Genomic DNA, 21,007 nt, shown 5'->3' on the forward strand with positions numbered 1-21,007 from the left:
ATATATATATATATATATATATATATATATAAATATTTATATATATATTTAACTACAAAACAAAAAAATATCTAATAAACATTCTTTTAAAACATGCGTGAACGGACCTGTGACCTCTTCGGTGGAATGAATTCTGTGATTGCGAATATCCCCTTAAAGAATATGATACCAAGAAAAAATAAATGAAGAAATGAAAGAATTTTTTAAATTTAAGTATACTTGATAAAAACCAATATTTTTAAAACTTATTGTGACGCGTGTTTCGATGCATTCGCATCATTTTTAAATACGAAATTAAAAATGGATAGATATTACCAGAAAACGGCTGCCGAATCACTAAACAAAAGATTTATGATAAAGATATATTAGATGTGTTATGGAATCCACGATATTTCAGGAACTGATCCATTTCCGAAACAATTTTCTTAACAGCAGTCTCGAATCCTTGGAAGGACTGCAATGCGGCGATTGAAGAGGAAGTAATTTGATGGTAATATATTTAGACATATACCAGGCGTAAACATAAAAACCATGATAAAATGTATCTGAACTTCAGACCTTTATAAAATCACCATAACGAACAGGGTAGGCTTGCTCTAATGAAATGTTCCCTATTCACAACATTTATTTACTTCAAATACCAAAAATAATTCAAGATAAATATTTTAAAAGGTTTTGTATCATAATAAATAATAATAATAAAACCCTTATCCGCATCCCAATGATGCATAGGGCACTGCGTCATATAAACGGAGTGTTATCTTGATCGTTTACACATGAAGGAAAGGTGATCAGCCCTCCGTTTCAGGTACCAGCCAGGGTAATAATATTGAATAAATATTACAGTGAAAAATCACTTATATTTATTTTACCTCCCTTGGGAATCGAACCCGGGACCTCCAAAACGGTAGCCGAGTGTGCTGACCATTACACTACGGAGGCGGACTAATTACACTTTATCACACTTAATTACACGAGCAAAAATTCAAAGATTGAAAAACTAAGCTAAGAATACCATAATACCAACGATTAAATTTCTGCTCAAATTCCTTTCAATAAATTCTACAAATAAAGAGAATATTTTCATTGATTGATTCAGCAGTCACTTTGTGGTAAAATCTATCCATTTTTTATTTGAATTTTACTTGGTAAATACCAATATTGAAATAGTGGTATTTATCAAGTAAAACCTAAATAAAAAATAAGAAAATATATTTACATGTATTTTTATCGAACAAACAATAAGTTCATAAAATAAACATTATATACGTATTGTCGTTATAAAGTTTATTGATTTGGCAATTACTTTGTGGAAAAGATGATTGAAATATAAGAATAAAACACTTGAATATGGCTTTTTTAGTTTATTAATTGTGAAAACGACTTGTTTCGAGAAATACGGATGTTCTCATTAACAAGTGAAAATAGAAACCGTATTTTCAAAAAATTTTTTTTTTCTCTAGCCTTCCACCAATCACGACGAAACCCGGCACAGGCCAAATAAATTTTCAGTCGAAAAAAACACATACTTATTGTATAGAACCTAATAACAACTATACAATTTTATAAAATTTGTGCGGAAAAAAATAAACAAAAAAAACTACATATATCGTAGGAGAAAATGACCAACTACCAAAACGTAAAATATTCAGGAGGGCCATTTAAGTCAATTTTGCTTGGCAAGAGAATAAACATCAATGCAGTTAGTCATTTTTAACAAGTCAATATATTATACCTCCAAGTTTAAAGTCGCTTTGGGATTTTTTCAGGGCAATATTAAGCTAGTAAAATATCAAATAGTCAATGATCACGTTTTTGTTAAAAAATGCACTAGGTCACTTTCTCCTGTATGACTACGATATATGTATATATATATACATATATATATATACATATATATATATACATATATATATATATATATATATATATATATATATATATATATATATATATATATATATATATATATATATATATATATATATATATATATATATATATATATATATATATATATATATATATATATATATATATATATATATATATATATATATATATATATATATATATATATATATATTTGTTATTTTTTCTATAAAATGCAGTTCCACCAAGAAATTTCAAAATAAATGTCAGCACAAATTTTGGCATCAAAGACAACTTACATAAACTTTGAAACGTTGGTAAAAGTAATACTATAATCCATACCTGTGACAAATGTTGTATTACAGGTTCGCAGAGGTTTTCCATGGATAAAAACTTAAATTAGTTTTGGATTTAGGGATTACGATAGCAGAGGGTCGCACCGTCATTAAACGGGGCTAAGTGGGTTTCGAAATCACCCAAAAACACAATTTGGCTGATTGTGCATCAAATTTCAAAAATAGCCCCCAAAGCACGCCGCTAACAAATATTAAAGCGTTTACCTTAATCGACATTGCAAACAATTACAAAATTAAAACTACTTCAAAATGCAAATCATTTAGCGAACTTACTTGATTCGTTTGAAAATGCCATAACAAGAAGAAACAGTTGTCAGTTTTTTTTTGTGTTTTTTAAAAATAAAATATAATTAAGTAGACTCCAAAAATCAGTACTTTACATAACATTAAATATATAAACTAATTTCATTAATTGATTCGGCAGTCACTTTGTGGTAAAATCTATCCATTTTTAATGGATGTTTTACTTAGTAAATACCACTATTTCTTAAAATCTACTGTGATACGTGTTTTTTTTTAATGATGCGGAATACATCGAAACACGTGTGTGTCACAGTAGATTTTAAGAAATAGTGGTATTTACTAAGTAAAACATTAATTAAAAATGTATAAATTAAAATACAGTTCTACAAATTAAACGCTAAACCTTTTAATAACTTCCTTAAATTTTAACTTTGTTGTGGTTTTAATTTTTTTAAAACTAGAGGACTGCTCGGCTGTCCAAATTTAAAACACAGTAAGGGACATTTTTTTTGTAGTACGTTTTTTTTTGCATTTTTGGACTAAGTAGATTCTACTTAGTCCAAAAATGCAAAAAAAAAAACGTACTACAAAAAAATGTCCCTTACTGTGTTTTAAATTTGGACAGCCGTGCTCTCCCGAAACTAGTGGCGTAATTTTAAAACGGTGACAAAGTAATACTTTTTACTACTACTACTTCTACCACTACGCCGTTTCTCTGCAGGGATGGGCAGTGAAGATAGAACACCACACTCGTCTGTCCTGAAAAACACTCTAAGCTTCTTTCACATCCATACATCTAGTTATACATGCCCTCCGGTTACGTAGACTTTTGACAAGACCAAATTTTAACTTTTGATTAACCTGGTCGTGACGAGCCTTTTTCGGCCGTCCTCGTTCTGTTATAGTATTCATATTTTCCAAATAATAAGTAAAAGCATGCAAAGTTAGAGTATACGATCCCAACCTTGGCTTGTTGGAAGTACCTCATTTCAATCAACCTGTCAGTGGTGTAGGTTTATTATGTAAAGAAACATTTATAAATAGTTATAAAAATTGTGATTTCTTTGGATGTTTACGAAGGCTATGCGGGTAGATTTATTTTTCTGAATCAATCGGATGAACATGTGACAATCGCACCGGAAATGAAAGTTGGATATATCTTTGATCGGACATTTTAATCAGTTTTAGCAACTTCACATCACTGATCCTCTGACCTTCTCTTCTGTAAAATGAACGCCACCATGAAATGGAAATATGTACGTATTTAATTCTGGGATAGAGGGAAAGCGCTACATTATTAAAATATATCGATGGTTTGTAATAAATCCGAGGAATACTCTATAGAATTTCCTTGGAATATCCTCACATCCGGAGCACTTTACTCAATGTACGCTTAAACATCAAGCAAAGGCGCACGTAAAAAAATATTAGTTTACTTTTTTGTACCTTATTCACGCCAAAAAGTGTATAGGGAACCCCATCGAAACGATACAGTGTTAAAGCCCAGCGTTCGTTAAGTCGTAACTTAATTTTCTCTAAATCCAGGTAATATTTTACGTAATTTATTTTTTTCTTAAAACACATTTTTGCATTGAAAAAATAAGTTTATGTATTTTTCCTGTTGATAAGAACATCTGTAGTTCTCGAAACTAGTCCTGTTTACATGAATAAACTTAAAAGTGGTCTCATGCAAGTGTTTTATTTTTATATTTTAATTAATCTCACTGTTAATAAAATAACGACATTAAAATAAATGTAACCTAATATGGTATGTAGAAAGAAATAATAACTTAGCATAATGCAATGTTTTTTGTTACGTATTTTTTTTTCAAAATATATTATGCTCTCGTGAAATACCCATTTTTAAGAGCGTCTCTCCGCCTCGCTTATTTAGAAAGTTATTCGCATTTTACGGCAAGCTTTGAAAGTTTGCATGAGCACGTTGTATGGCCACAATAATAATTAATGTACCCAATTAAGTATTCCATACAGATTCTGGTCGGTATTCAAATTAATCTGCCATTCACATTCCGGGGGGTGGGTAGTCGGCTACACCTACCCACATACATCATACTCGCGGAGTGCGACTCTAAACTGGATACACACCCCTAAACCAAAACCACGCCTTACAAATAATATTAAACTGTTTCCGTAATAACTCACCGCTTTAAATAATCAAGTCTACAATATGCGAGCTTTATTCGATTTATTACGAAGGAATAACATTATTCAAACACAAGCTCAATCTGTTCACCGCACATCAAAATTTATATTTTAGTACTAACAAAATTCAAAATCATATCTTCAGGCGTTTCTCGGTTTGCTATGTGAAAAAAAAAACTGGTTCCTATGAATTTTTTCTCGAAAATACGATTTGTGTTGTCAATTGAAGCATACAACAGGTAAACACATTTTTTTGAAAGATAGTTAATCCAAATCTCAAGACATACTGAAAATATTGTGGGTAATTTTTTATTTATAAATAGGTGATTTTATTTCATTTATATATTAAATATCAAAATCAAACACAGATTTAAGATAATATTTGAAGCACTAACTTTGTGATTTTCCATTTTATAATTAAAATGTAACTTTGTTTTAATAATCACTAAAAAAATTATAGTGATTTTTAAAACTAAGTTACATTTTAATTATCTACAGATTTAAGAGTTTACAAAATTGTATTTTATTATTAAAAACACATAAAAATACCATAACAAGGGGAAACAATTGTCACAATTTTTATGTATTAATTTAAATCAAACACGGGGTATTTGTATAATAAATAGTCACAATTTTTATTTTTATGTTTTTAATAATAAAACACAATTTAGTATACTGGTTTCAATATTAAATATTTAATTAAAATGGAGTTCTACAAATTAAACGCCAAATCTATAAACACATAAATGATATTCTTAAAACATTTTCTTTGAAGAACGGTACAGAATTATGTTAAACTGATATTAAGTTGCTTGGATATATATAATATCTCAATTTTCAATCGGCCATTTGCAAAGATCTAGGTGTCCATATTTTCACATTCGCCTAAAGCAGTACCTATAGAAGTTTCGCGGCGCCGCGCCGGCAGGGTTAGTTAAGGGGTGCTTTATAGGGAATTGCATTTCCGACGACAAGGTAGAGAGAAACAATGATAAAATATCAACCGGATAAAATGGATGCCCTAGCTTCCCGCCGAACGAGAAATGGAAATTGAAATTGATTGGAGTAACGGAGCGCTGCGGATCTTTTCCCGCCATAACTAGGAATCCATTTTCAAATTACGGAACATGAGTTTGACAGTACTCATGTTTTTTATTGTTATTATTATTTCAGCCATAGATATCCGAGAAAGAAACATAAAAAAAATCTTTTCAGTTGAAGCATAAATATAACTTCCGGAATTAGAGTAGTGAGGTTGTCAGTCATGGGTACAATGGTTAATGTTACACAGTTTATAAAGTTATCACCTAAACTATCCAATGACATGTCAAAATCCATGTAAATGTCCAGGCATATATTTATTATTTTATATTATTCTTCATCTGTGTCTGACTTTCATATTTAAAAAAAAAAACTTTATTGACAGGCAAAACGCGGCGCAGTAGAAACTGGTGTGACGGTTACGATTTTTGCATTTGGCGGGAAAGATTTATTTTTAATTTTTTTTGGGTGTTTGTGGTGTAGATCACTCCTGCGCTGTGTAAAATCACTTTATCTTCAACCCGCCTAGGGAAAGGAACCCGGAACCTCCATTACGGTAGCCGAACGTGCTAACCATCACACTACGGAGGCGGACATTGTCTACGGCTAAGCGCGCAATTTGTTTGTGTGCTGATAATTGATATTTAGATTGTGATCATTTTGCTGAGATGTTATTATTTCTTTCCTTCTAGTTTCATCTGTACATGCAAGTCAGAGGTGCTATATATGCGGTCCTGAGTCCAAACCTTGGATCAATGGTGCCCTACAAGATTGCGAACAGTTTAAACCCACTGCTGACTATGAAGTGGAATGCGGAACGGGCTACGACTTCTGCGCTACCGCATACGATCATAAAAGTAAGAAACTTTGCTTTTAATACAATAAATTATGTATGTATTTATTAATTTTCAATTAACGTTTTACTTGGTGAATACTATTTTATCTTAAAACCTATTGTGACAATTTCAATTTTAAAAATTATGACAACATTTTGAGTGTTTCCAAATACTTGTTCACAAATCTGGATTATCTCCAATTACAGGAGTTATTTTTCATATTATTTATGGGTAAAATTGGTGAATGTTACACGTGTGTAAAGTGATCACTTAAACCAGCCTTTGACGGTCGTCAGCCCCGTAAATGCCTAGACTTACATATTCTTCTTCATCTTTGATGAGATGTCAAAAAATAATATAAAAATGATGAATTATAATAAAATTAAATTAAAAAGTTGAAAGGTGTGTGTAATGTGTGTGGTTTTGGATATATTAATTACAGTTACAATGAATAGATTTTTTTTTTTCAGAAAAAGAAGAATCTCGAATTTGCGCGAAGGAATCGTCAGAAGGTTGCATCGTGAAAGGAAAGGCCTCCGGAAATGTGCTAAGTATATGTTCATGTCAAGGAACACTTTGCAACAGCAATGCATTAAATATTTCCAAATTGGAATTGGCTCTGAGAGTCAGTTTTACAACAACCACCTCGGAGGCTCCCGACTCTAATGCAAGTTCAGAAGAAGGCACAACAACTGCCCCCGAAGAAGTAACGGAAGTCCAAGAAACGGAACAACCGGCGACAACTGTGAAGCTAGAAGAGAGCAGCGAAAATATTAGCGGCGAGAATACCAAGAATAAAACACGAGAAGTTGTATCGAAGACAGAAAGGGGCGCACCTGAAGATGAAGAAAGAGTCAACGGCATCAGCATAACTGTCCAGGTGTTACCTCTGCCAGAAGCCTTGGGACAAGAACACAACAGGAATCCGGCCAAAGGACCGCCAGTTGACGATGAAGAGGACATATCGGAAGGCAGCGGAAGCCGAATGGACAGCGACAACAAGTTACATCGTCCGACGACAACGCGCAGCACTTACTTGGATCCGGAGACAACCCAATATTATAGAAACCAAGGAACGTCTTTCCGTTCTTCCGTGATTACTTCACTTACCATTTGGACTGTAGTCGGAAGATTATTTGTGTAAAAAATTGTAAATAACATTACTAATTATCGATACTAAAAGTATAAGGGCACATCAAAAAATATATATGTAGTATTTTCATTTTTAAAGAAAAACATTATTAATTTGTGTTTTATCACTCAGAATATTTACAGTTCAATAATTCATTTGTGGAGTTTAAGATCATTTAATTTTTTCATCATCAGAATCAAGAAAAAATGTCTAGCCTGGAACTAAACCGGTCTAAACACATTCAAATTCGAGTAATGGTGCCGTCAATCATGGTTAGAAGGATGAATATTATACAGTGTATAAATTGATCACTCAAACCACCCAACATCGGGTAGAGGAACCTATAAATAGCCAGACTTCTATATTACCATCGAAATAAACTTTTTATTTGTGTGATATCAATAAAATCAACATATTTTTTTTAAATCCTTAAGTGGAGCAAATCCAGCATTTGTAAACAAAAATTAAGGCACTCATTTTGTCCGCCTCCGTAGTGTAATAGTCAGCACGCTAGGCTACCATGCTGGAGGTCCTGGGTTCGATTCCCAAGAGGATCAAAATAAATACAAGTGATTTTTCGGTCTAATATTTATTTAATATGACCCTGGACTGGTACCTTAAGCGGAAGGCTGATCACCTTTCCTTCGTGCATTTAACGATCAAGATAAAACTGCTTCCATTGGGTACGGATAAGGGTTAGAAGATTAACATAGATCAGTATAGTTCCGAGCTAGCTAATTTGTCTACAAATTAAAAAATTTAAATTAAAGATGGCTAGCTGCATTGTATTCGTTCTTTAAAATCTTTGTTTTTGTTTTTCTCATAAAATTTTGTAGCATAACATCAGGATGAGTAATAGCACAACTTTCAAAAAAATATCAAGTGTATGAAATTCGACAGACACTCAGACATAACATTTAAAAAAAGTGAATGTATGTATTATCTAACGCTAAGTTCACGGTGAGGAAATAAATTCACTAAATCGATGGCAGGCCTTCTGGTTTATCTATGAATTCCGGTAGCGGCAAAGTCCTATCCGTGAAAGTTCCCGTCACATTACCAGGATAATCGATTAAATATAGAGATGGGCATACATGCAGGAAATTTAGTTTGGAATTTACGTAATGACTTTACTACATCACTTTTGGATGACCCACCCTTGGATTTGCAAATTTATTAAACTAGTGTGGAGTTAGCGTAAGACATGAAAGAAAATAATAATAAAATTATATCCTGCATAGTAAGATATCATCTGCAGTAGTTTATTTTAAAAAATATATGTACATATATATACATAAATAAAATAATTAAATATTGAATTTGAAGCAGTCTTATTATAAAGTTTCAAAAATCTTTTTTTTTATTCAAAAATTATAAAATTAACCACATTCCATTTACAATATTCAATGTGTAAATTAGCACTATTGTATTTAAGTAATATATGAGAGTAGTTTGATAGGAATACTACTTTATTTGTGATATATAATTGGTGAAAAATTTAGCTTAAGTATACAAATCTTAGATATTCATATTATTAATGTTATAATATTAAAGAGTAAAAAATTTAAAAATTAATTTGTCACTCTAGGTAGCATGTATTATTACACTAAATAGACCAAGTTGCTTACACAATAGCATTTAAATGCATAATTTACCTATTTGATATACCCCAAGACCAATAACACTTTCTTACCAAATTTGTAGCAAAGTAATTCATATACGAAAAACCTACTCATTTTTTGCAGTACCGTTTTATATACAATATCTTATTGATGAAATGATATATTATAAAAAAAAAACTAGACGACTAGTAATTTAAATGCAGTAACAGCTTAAAGCAGTTAGTTGTCCTCGACTGCATCAAGCTGCTAGTTCCTTTCAAATCTAAAAATGCAGATCACAATGAAATAAACCCCTTAAATTGTCATACAACACGAAATAAAATATGCATGCTCTCATAGATTACAAGTAGGCACACAAAAAGTATTTCAATGTATTTCAGTCTAATTTATTGTATGTATAAAGTATGTTTTCTTTGAAATATGATTTTGATTAAAAAATCCTTCTTTATTTATGAATTTGGCGTTTAATTAAATCCTTCTTTTCTTATAACTATCCATTGCAATTTTTTTCAAACATAATTTATGTTTAATAGTGTATGTCAATTACAATGTTTTTTTTTTAATTGTCATAGTATCAATTGTTTGTGAGTTTTTTTGGTAAACAATAACTGGGATGATAACTTATATGATTAAAAAACAAAATAACTTTCAGAACACCGTATTTTATAATACGATAGTTTTCAAATATTTTTCATTTAACTTAAAAACCCGAATGCCTTAAATCATAAAATTGTTAAGATTTTCGTAGATGCTTCAGTAAAGAATAAAATTTCATATTTAAATGTTTAAGTACTACCATTTTTTTGTTTTGTAACATTTTAATTCAGTGTGATCTAACATATGTAATGTAATTTTAATGCTTTAATAAATGATTCAACAATACTTTGTACTTGGTGAGTATTCTGATACTTTATTTTTATTACAATTGTCAAAATATTTCAATAATTTTAATATTGTTACCTGAATTATTTTCTAAAAATTTGCAACCATAAGGCATTCAGAGAGTTTCTAGGTCCACAAATATTGCCTTACATTATTAAACGACTCATAAAACACAATAAATGTAATCACACATATGGTAGAGCCCCTGGTCTAAAGCAAAGTGTAATCCAGACCATATGCGGCGTCCGATCTAATGCTAAATATGGCCTTAGGTGGTTACCAAAAAAATTGGAGTTAAAAATCAGTATGCATATTTTTAAAGTATATTTTTACACAGCTCCCTACCAAGTGATCCACCAGAGTATATTGTATTTCATAGTTTTCGATCTGCAAGCTATACCCTCACTACTAAAGCAAGGGCCTGTTACATTGCTAGGTCTTGTTTAGCTGGAGATAGTTTAAATTATAGAATCCATTTAAAAATAAGCTAGTAATCAAGTACCAAACTTTTTGCAAAATTTGAATTGGCACAAACACTGAAACCAACAAAAACTCAACCAAGTGATTTAATGCTCTGCATAAAAATGGCGAGTTTGATTTGAAATTTAAAAATGGCATTGTCTACATGGTACCAGCATCATACTTAGAAAACATTTTAACAAAAAATCATCCTAACAAGACAAATAATTGTAGAAACGAAATTTGAAAATTAAAAATATTAATAAAACATTTTTTTGGGTATTCATAAATACCAAGAGAATCTTAAAAAATCCCCTTTAAATGGCAAGTATGGTGAATCTAATTCCACATATTGAAAAATAGTTTTATTTTACTATTTTAAAATTTACTTCTGATAAAATAATTGTTACACATTCATGTTATACCATATTATCTCATTTTACTTACATCAGTAGTTATCTGACAAAATGTAAATAATAGATATGCATTAATAAAATATTAATTAAATCTTGTTAAAATTATTTTCCCATGTTCAAAAATTGAGAGAAACGTTAAAGTTAACTATAAAAGTGAGTAGCAAACTTATGTGAATGAAAATAGTTACAATATAAGATTTATTTCGATCTTAGGTAATTTTGAGGCACTGTTAATTCCATCATGTATAAAGAACCTGTTCTGATATTGTGCTTTTTTATAGTTACCATAACATTTCAAACAAAATTGTAATCTATTCATTAAACAAGAAATAGTAAAATTTTTAAATAAAAATAAAAACTAAAAGGACTTACCATTAAAGAGAACATCCTCATAATGCACTTTGTCTTTCTTCATAATTTCTTCTTCCTTTTGTTCCCATTGTCTCCTAAGCTGTTCTTTAAATGCATCAGGGGGTTGAAGTTCTTTTTCTGGTTCCTATTGAAAAACAAAAATATAAAATATTAAGTAGTGTCATAAATATAACAATAATAATGAGTCAAACACATCATATACATTTCGAACTGGTGTTTTTTACGCCTGTGGATCGCTGGCGACGGGATTTGATAATTGTGTTCATGTAGTTTAGACCTTAACAAAGAGATTGGTACATAATATTCACATAAAAAAAAAAATCTTATTTTCTGATTTTCAAATGAGGCTGGCGCTGAAGGTACCTTACCCTTAAAAATACCTTTCCCGTCCTTAAGCATCAATCGACCGTATGGGGAAATATACCTTTCCCTTCCTTACTTAGCTTTGTGATTCATGCATAATCCTATAGCTCTGACATTGTATTTGTCACGACGTCAGGAAGACACGATGCAAACCTCTGATTTTGAGCTTCCTCCAGATTCAAGAACAACACCCATAAACTAGGCAAGTATTAATACTAAAATCATTTCAGCTGGTATATCTAGTGACCTTTTTTAAACAATATAAATAAAAAATAATACCTCTCCTTCTTTGACCCATGGTTTTTCAATAGTGGTTGTAGTGTCTAAAGCGGGTCCATTTAATTTAAGATTCAGCGATTGGTCTTGTTTTTTTATATGCTCTAAATCAGTTCTGTGACATCTGCGAGTTCTGCCGAGACAGTCAACATAATCGACCCTAAAATAAAACATTAAAATAAAATTATTACACAATATTCTTTAAAGCAATTTTCAGAGCTTCAAAACTGATACTAAAATACTAATATGTATATATTTAGATGCTTGTCTGGAGGTAAGATATTAAAGATATGGAAAATCAATCTGAAAAATACATCACAAACACTTGGACATATTGAAAATAAACATTCGTGAATTCATTTTGCATTGGATGGAGCCGAACCCACGACAACAGTTTCCCAGTCAAGCATTTACCTAAGTATGCCACGGTGCCAGTCTGTATTACTTCTGTGTATTACCTCTTAGAAAAAAGTGGGTGAAAAAAAGCCACCCTTTTTTTTTCACTATTATGTTAGGGATTTGGATAAGTGTTGGCATTGCATGTTGAATTGTCAGTAAAGTGAAAATTACGACACGTGTCACTCAACTTTGCGATGCGTTCTCTAGACTGGTGGGGGAATGACCCGAGCTGGATTCGGGCAAATCACTATAAAAAGTTTCGTGTACGATGTGCCCGAACTGGATTCGGGCAAATAACTGTGTCAGCAAAATACCTACCCGAATTGTATTCGGGCAAATCACATAAGGGGTTAACACTACGTGCCATTGCCTATAAAATTTATCAAACCCAGACAATGCATATGGCAACGCATCGGATCAAGGCGGTGTCAACTTGGCCATAAATTACATGAAGATGATCAATTTTAAAAACAGAATTTTTGGATCTATGAGTAGAATATATTTGATGATATACATATGATAAAGTGAAGGAGATTAAGGTAAAAAATATATTCCTTTATGAGAAAGGAAAAAGAGAGGAAATAATAGGTAGGAAAAAGAGAATAGCAGTAATTTTTAGGGAACTTGGAGTTACGTATCAATACTCGTACTAGCTTTTGTAACTCAGGTTCTGTAAATTTATACAAGTCCCATGAGGTATTTATCAATTAGGTATTGATAAATATTTCATAACTTTCGGAGAATATGAGTATACATATTACACTTGACGTTGAAATCCTCCGGAACAATGTTCTCTAGATATTATGTGACTAAATGGCAGTTAAACATTTTTGAAAAAATTAATAAGTACCATTCATCATCAGAATCACCACTCCCATCATCTGGATGTAGCGGTGATGGAACATTGATGTCAGCATCATCCTTATTTTTCTTATCAAAGTTAACAAGATAGTCATCACTCTTCCCCTCTCCTGAAGTTGACTGGGATAGATGTTCATAGAGAAGGGCTTTCTGTTCTAACTTTTCTCTGTTAAATAAAAATACAAAACATGTAACCATCTACAATAATTCAAACTAGAGTCTATTCATTAAAAATTACCTTTAACAAACATAGTTAAGAATTTATGAAAATCAGAAAACATAAAAAATATTGTTACATCAGAAAACCAGAAATATTATAGAAGTTTACCAGATTTCCCAATTTGAAATTCAAAAGTGGGCAATTAATTTTTTCAAATTTTAGCTTATTTTTAAAATTATATTTTATTACAAAGGTTATTTAGTATGTGGTGTTGTTACACAGTGGTCTGAAACTGAGTGACATAATTTGATATACTTATGGAATTTCATAATTGTAACATAATTGTAACATTACTTAGATTTTCGAAGAATTTCAAAGTCCTCTGCATCCGGTACATCGACTTTCTCATGTAAACTTTGGGATTTTAAGCATTCTTTGTCAGTTCCAAATTTAGATGAGGGAACAAAATTATCGATTTGATTTTTTGAATCGAGTTTCGCTTTGTTTACTTCATCTTGTTTCCGGAGGAGCTCAGCTTTTAAACTAATAAACTAAAATAAATCATGATAAAAAACAACAAATTAGTAACGAAACAAAACGTTATATTCAATTCAATATTTATGAGTATATAAGCATACAGTAGACTTGCTGAATTCAAGTTTTTTAGACTGATTCATGTCTAATCGAACAACACCAAATCATTTAGATTTTATATTTCGCACAGCTGAGAAGAAACATAACCAAAACACTGTCAAAACTCAACTGTCAAAATAATGTTGCTACTTCACGTTATTTACCAACAGAATACCAGTGATAGAAAAAGCATGATACAATAATTATTGCGCATTCTTACTTAGGCAAACTCTCACATTGAAAAATAAACACAATGTACCTCGACAATATAATTTGATTAAAACGCTTAGTCATTTTCTTTGTTTTATATGTACATAAGAAGTGTTATGCACTCCCAAAAGTGTACAGGGGATATAACCATTCAGATAACCATTGTCATATAAATTATAAACGATTGCATAAATATATGATTATCAGTCAAATAAATGCAGTTAGATACAATTATTAATTAAATTTTATGGTATAAAAACAGTTTTCATTCATGATGACCCCACAAAAAATTGAGCCAAAGACTTTATAGCCAAACCGGTAACTTTTATACTACAGAAGTGAAGAAAATACTTAAAAATGAAAGTGGCTACAAAAAATAATAAGTTATCTTTTTCATTTTGATTTAAAAAGAAAAACTTAAAATTTTTTTCCTATCTGATCCCAACAATATGTTTTTATATTATATATTCAATTGCTTTTCTTTTAATAAAAACGCAATCATTTGAAAAATTAAACATTTTTATTTGGAATATAATATACAGATCTGTGATTGTAAATTATTGATGAATAAAAGTTTTTATTTGTTTTTTAAATAATTTTTTTTTTTTTAATATACTATAATTGTTTTTTAAATAAGATTTGATCATTTATAATTGAACGAGAGTTTAGAATAAAATTTCAATGACATGTCATCATTATTAGGCACATTCTTCTGATCAAAATTTCATTTATTATCTTATTTTTTGTAAATTAAAAAATATTTTTTTTAGTGAAGTAGAATAGTGACCAATAATATGATTGATGATTTATAATTCAATAAGTTGCATTGAAAACTTCTTGGTAGAATGTTTTCCATTGGAATTAAAATAATGTCAGAGAATTTTTTTGAATCTCTAGTTGGTCGAAATATATTTTTTCTGAAAAAGGCAATACGGTGCCCCGACAGAAATTTTGCAGATAAGTTTGTCACGGTGTATCTTATTGGGTTTGTGTTGAAAAATAGGTAGGTACCTACATACCACTCAATAAAACTTTTTGGTTAGAACATTTAATTGTCTCTGATTTTTGGAACCTGGTGATTTAGTCGATTAATTTCTTCATTCGTCCTTATTATTCTATGGTCTTCTTGGCCATGATACGGGGAAAAGTGAATAATCGACCGTGAGACTTCTATTGTGTGTATTTATGATTTGGCTCAATCTAGTTATTACATTAAGAGAATATAGTGCACTATTTTTGTAAAACAAATATTTTAATAACTTATTCGTACGGATTGAACGCTCTTTTTGAGTGTTTATAGACCAAGTTTTAAAAAATGTCAACTCCAGCTAGAAGACGCTTAATGAGAGATTTCAAAAGGTTTGATCTTGTCAATTGAACTGTTACTTAACCTTGTTTTATATCTTACTGTATTTTTTTCAATAATTGCAATGGATGTCCCTGTATTTCGTTTATTCAAGTGTAATTTGTGACTTCATAAACATTTCTTTGTAATATCAGGTTAGGTATCGATTGACGATATCGATCAATTTTATTTTCACTTTATGAATCATGAAATTACATCATTAAACCATTTATCGTCATATTTTTTCTATATTTTTCGAGAATTTAATTTACACTGCAATTAAATACGGTCATTGAGATTACCTGTAATGCTAAACTAATTATTTAGTTTTGACATGACCTGTGTTTATCGAATGTTCCGTTATGAAAATCATTTGACACAAATAAATCGTAGCCATATTTCTGTTAATTTATTCTAAATATAAACAGTTGTAAAGTTAATTGGTATCATTTTTAACATCCCAATCTTTTTGTTCAAGAATATTTTATTTCCTATTTTGCTTTTTTATGTCAATTCAAATTATATTACCCTTTATGTACCCTTGAAAATATATATATTTCATAAATAGACGTATTTATTAATGAACCACATGTAGTTAAAAACATCATCTTTGGTAGTTCTTGTAAAATAATATTTTTGTCTGTATTAATATATATATTTGGTATTATTGGTAACAATCGTTATCCATTAAATCCATTATTTGTGTAACGATTTAGATATACAAGTAGTCTCATTCACTGTCATGCGCAACCAATATTGTGTTTTTTGGTTTCAATTTGTATGTGATCAAAATTGGAATATATAGATTTTTTTAAAACATGTGGTTTTGTAAAATCTCTGGTTTTTGTTGATTTACCATATACAGTTGGTAAAGACTTTGTTATGTTTATATTAACTAACACACTTAGGACGAGAAAGTTAATTCTACCCGTTCGGTCGATTGATGCTTAAGGACGGGTAGGGTATTTTTACCTTTTGCGCCGGCCTCATTTCAAAGGCGGAAAAGAAGGGGTTTTTTAACGTTTTTACATAAATATTATGTACCAATCTCTTTGTTAAGGTCTAAACTATATGTACACAACTATCCTATCCTGTCGCCAGCAGTCCGCAGGTGTAAAAAACATTTCCGAAATGTGTTAACATCAATAAACAAATTGATTAACATGAAAAATAAACTAATTAAGTATTCTTATAATTTAAGTAATTTTTTTTCTGCAAGTGAAATGTAATACAACAAGTTTGTTTTATTTTAATACATTAATCATAATAAAGCATAAAATAAATTCCAAATAAAATTCCATTTACGTGCTGCGTTTGCCAGCGAGCTGATCTTCTAACTACATCCCTCCACAATTTTTTTTCCGTTATTTTAATTTTATCAATTTCATTATACAATACGATATTTAGTTGTAAAACATACATGGCTGACCATTGCACCCATCACTCAGTCAAGTTGGAATAAAAAATGTATCATTATTATTATTATTACTAAATCTTCAACTATCCACCGTACCATGAATGTAGAATAATGAAAGAATCATTTCAGATTGCAAGAAGATCCCCCGACAGGAGTGTCCGGTGCCCCCACAGATAACAACATAATGATCTGGAATGCCGTGATATTTGGACCACACGACACTCCCTTTGAAGATGGCACTTTCAAGTTAACAATAGAATTCACGGAGGAATACCCTAATAAACCGCCCACAGTTCGGTTTGTCTCTAAAATGTTCCATCCCAACGTGTATGCCGATGGTGGCATATGTCTCGATATATTACAGAATAGATGGAGTCCAACTTATGATGTTTCAGCTATCCTTACTTCTATACAGGTATTTTGAAAAACATATTTACAAAAATATCTGCGGTCTGAGTAGTCGAAGGGCATGTATCACTAGATGGATGTGAAGGAAGCGACGAGTGTATGTCAGGACAGAGAAGTGTGGCGTTCCATCTTCTCAGCCTACCCCTGCGGTGAAACGGCGTTATGGTGGTAGTAGTAGTAGTATTTACAAAAAATTTCACACAAATATTTACGGCCATTTAGTAGCATCTATGTTGAGCCGGATAGTTTGTTGACCAATGGTCTTTATAATAACGGCACACACAATTGGCTACCTAACAAAACGGAATGCATTTAATATCATTATATGTAGCCAAATTACTAAAATGTTGTTTTTAAATGAATTGTATAAGTAAAAATTACTAACAAAATGAAAAGTATTTTTAACTACAAAAGGGAAACAAAAAACAAATCCTGTTGTATGTAAAGTATGTAAATCTGATATATTTCCCGAATGAAAATACTATATTCACTTCATCTTTTTCAGAATCAATAGTCAGATTATCTCAACCTTCATTTAGGCCCCCTTATTTTTTTTAAAAATTCATTTAGAATAATACTAATGGTCTTGTAGTTTTTTTGTCGTTGGGTCAGTTGGCGAGGAATTAATGTCGTTTGTTCTATTCCAGTCTTTACTGAGTGACCCCAACCCAAACTCACCCGCCAACTCTATGGCAGCGCAGTTGTACAAGGAAAACAGAAGGGAGTACGAGAAGAGAGTGAAGGCTTGTGTGGAACAGTCCTTCATCGACTAGCGGACCTTGCGACTCCGCCCACTGCCTCGACATCACCTCAGCACCGACGATACTGCCATATGCCTTAACTCATCTACATGCACTGTGGGCTGGACACTTGATGGTGCAGCCAGCGACATCTACTCCACCCATTCAAAGTGCTAGTTTTGGTGTTACGCTTTAGTTTGTGTTTTTATTTAATTTTAATCCATACTAAGTATTTACGCACCAAATTTTATTAATTTGTGAAAATTAAAACACTTGTTGTAATTACAGACACTGGTATTTAGTCTATTGTGTGATTTACTTTTTTCATGAAATGGAGTAGTTAATTAATTTGTATGGAAAGTTTTTTTTTTATATTTACTTTTGTTGGATACTCTCGACTCTGCGTTCAGTATTTAGGTGTGAGAAGAGCATAAAAATCTCATATTGGTTGCTTTTATCAAACCAAGAATAAGCCACAGACTTTTTGCACAATTTGGCCGCAAGTACCAGTTTATTTCTTTAATTAAATACACATTGTGATCAAGCGAACTATTAATGACATCCATGTTTATACCCACAATAATATTCATAACAGACTATCAAATGTATATTTTTACATATTAAAGAAATAATAAAAGTAAATCTGTTTTATGTGACATTTGTATCAGCTACATATATGGCTCTGCGGAAACTTGTTAACAATATTCAAAGCAATAATACTATTTAGTAATAAAACTAGAAATTTACCATTTATCTTTAAATTTGTGAACTAAATCATAAAATGTTTTAGTGAAAAGTTAATATTGAAAGAGATATAATTTCTTATTAATTTCTCATATTATCTGTATATTTTGCATGTGGGAATTTTTGAGATTTTATATCCTGCCTTTTCAATCAATCATTCACAGAGACTGTGCCAATTTCCATAATGTTTAAAATATAATTTAAATAGTTAAAACGAGTATGTCCAATCTAAATCAAATCTTGTGGTACTTAAATACTAAAATGTTTATAAATGTGCTTTATTTATTTCATGTTCCAAATGTTTAAATGTGAATAGATTGTGACAGAAAATCAAAAGTAAATATGTATTAGGTCATATTAGGGATTATTATGTATCTATTGGTAATGAACATGTGTACGGAAAAATGTGCACTAGTAATTTGTACAACAGGCCTTTTCTCCCTATTATATAGATCACTTGTACATGCATGTTAAGTATATGCAACAAGATGTTTTAAGTGAATTAATCAAACTAAAAGTTTAATTTTCGTCAATTTCTGAAAGGTTTTCAAGCAATTTTAGATATTAATTAATAAAATTTCAGCCTACACAAAAATTTATTCCAAAAAAAAGTCCTTAACATGTTAAATGTTAATGTTGTATGATAAGTAGATATAATGCACAGTGATGGCAACCTTTTCGTAGATCTAACTTTAATATTTCTCTGTTGATTGATAGCTACAATGCGCTAAATGCCCTTATATCACATACCTTTGGCAGTCCTGTTGCATGTGCTTTATGTCTACTTGAATCAGTGACATTTGACTATATATAAATATTTATTAATAATATAACATCAATGATACATACATATAATTTATGTTTTTTTTTTTTGATAGCAAGCTAGATTATAAAAATATTTTGTAGTAATTAAATACATAATATTAAAGTATAATCATGCTTTCATTTGTTGCATACTACTGATATACGTGCAACTGTATCGCTAAATATGCATATATTTTTATAGTTAACGTGTAGTTTTCATTTCCAGTGGTGAAAAGCAGGCAGTGGGTTCACTTCTATATCTCTGTTTCATGTGATATAGAGTTGCCAATAGGTAATCTCTAACTGTGGGTATACTGTGTACTTGAATATGTCTCTCACTAAGAAATAAGTCTGCAAGTGATATAGATGAAAATCTACAATTGAAGTAATTTATCCCAATATATATTATTAAATGGTATGCTAAAACCTTTTTTGTTATTATTTCATTACCTTTATTGCCCATTTTGGCAAACTCAAACATTTCTTCAAAATAAGGATATTCCGTCATGTCTAAAGAAAAGTGTATGAGTCCTACATACTGCCAGTGAACACATATACACTAGAGCAGTGGTTCTTGACCGTGTTGGAGGTACCAAACCCCACCTGTTTCATATCCGCGTTCACCGAACCCTTAATTGGAAAAATTTATTGCTAGATTGATATATTCCTTTCAAATAATATACTAGATCTATTAGATAAATGAATACATTGTATGTTGTACCACTTTTCATAATATCGTACAATGAGTCGGGTGTGTGTTTTGAGCCCTGCCGAACCCTGGAGACTGACTCACCGAACCCCTGGGGTTTGATCGAACCCAGGTTAAGAACCAGTGCACTAGAGACTGTGGCTCTGACAAAGAGAAATGCAGGGAAACTCAAGTGCACACAGTGTTCCATGGAAAGATACATGCTTGGTCTGAGCCTGATGGATAAAATACAAAATCAAGATACCAGGAAAAGAATCAAAGTAAAGGATATCATGGATCGCATGGCAAAACTCAAATGGCAATGGGCAGGACATATTGCAAGACAGGATCCCACAAGATGGACCCCAAGAATTTTATGATGGAGACCTTGGGAGAACAAAAGTGGTGTCGGAAGACCCCAAAAGAAATGGTCCGCCGACATAGTCGCTGTGGGGGGTAAAAAATGGCTGCAAGCAGCAACCGACCAAAGGAAATGGAATGAAGGGGAAGAGGCCGATATCCAGCAGTGGAGGTCAAGATTCTCCATGTTGAGGGGGCACCCTGA

General features: G+C 31.2%; 3 protein-coding genes across 3 annotated transcripts in view; 2 read left to right on the forward strand and 1 right to left on the reverse strand.

The window, feature by feature from the left end:
- Window positions 1-8,869, forward strand: part of LOC148311941 (uncharacterized) — a 72,088-nt gene extending 63,219 nt beyond the window's left edge. The window contains exons 3-4 of the mRNA XM_088278243.1: window positions 6,368-6,532; window positions 6,982-8,869. Of these exons, the coding sequence (XP_088134369.1) occupies window positions 6,368-6,532; window positions 6,982-7,655 (839 nt within the window). The 3' untranslated portion in view covers window positions 7,656-8,869. The remainder of the gene's footprint in view (window positions 1-6,367; window positions 6,533-6,981) is intronic.
- LOC148311940 (uncharacterized) overlaps window positions 1-14,365 on the reverse strand; it is a 150,499-nt gene extending 136,134 nt beyond the window's left edge. Inside the window, exons 1-5 of the mRNA XM_088278242.1 lie at window positions 14,092-14,365; window positions 13,808-14,004; window positions 13,283-13,459; window positions 12,037-12,193; window positions 11,395-11,518 (exon numbers count right to left, since the gene is read on the reverse strand). Of these exons, the coding sequence (XP_088134368.1) occupies window positions 11,395-11,518; window positions 12,037-12,193; window positions 13,283-13,459; window positions 13,808-14,004; window positions 14,092-14,130 (694 nt within the window). The 5' untranslated portion in view covers window positions 14,131-14,365. The remainder of the gene's footprint in view (window positions 1-11,394; window positions 11,519-12,036; window positions 12,194-13,282; window positions 13,460-13,807; window positions 14,005-14,091) is intronic.
- A 1,048-nt stretch (window positions 14,366-15,413) lies between these two features.
- Ubc6 (ubiquitin conjugating enzyme 6) lies at window positions 15,414-20,180 on the forward strand. The gene is made up of 3 exons (XM_088278231.1): window positions 15,414-15,655; window positions 17,188-17,473; window positions 18,114-20,180. Exons 1-3 carry the CDS (start codon window positions 15,612-15,614, stop codon window positions 18,237-18,239), a joined length of 456 nt encoding a protein of 151 aa, XP_088134357.1. The 5' UTR covers window positions 15,414-15,611; the 3' UTR covers window positions 18,240-20,180.
- Window positions 20,181-21,007: the final 827 nt, after the last annotated feature.

The sequence above is a fragment of the Brachycentrus maculatus genome, unplaced genomic scaffold (assembly GCF_059751285.1).
Source record: "Brachycentrus maculatus isolate JH-2025_06_01 unplaced genomic scaffold, ASM5975128v1 h1tg000055l, whole genome shotgun sequence".
Classification (NCBI taxonomy): Eukaryota; Metazoa; Arthropoda; class Insecta; order Trichoptera; family Brachycentridae; genus Brachycentrus; species Brachycentrus maculatus.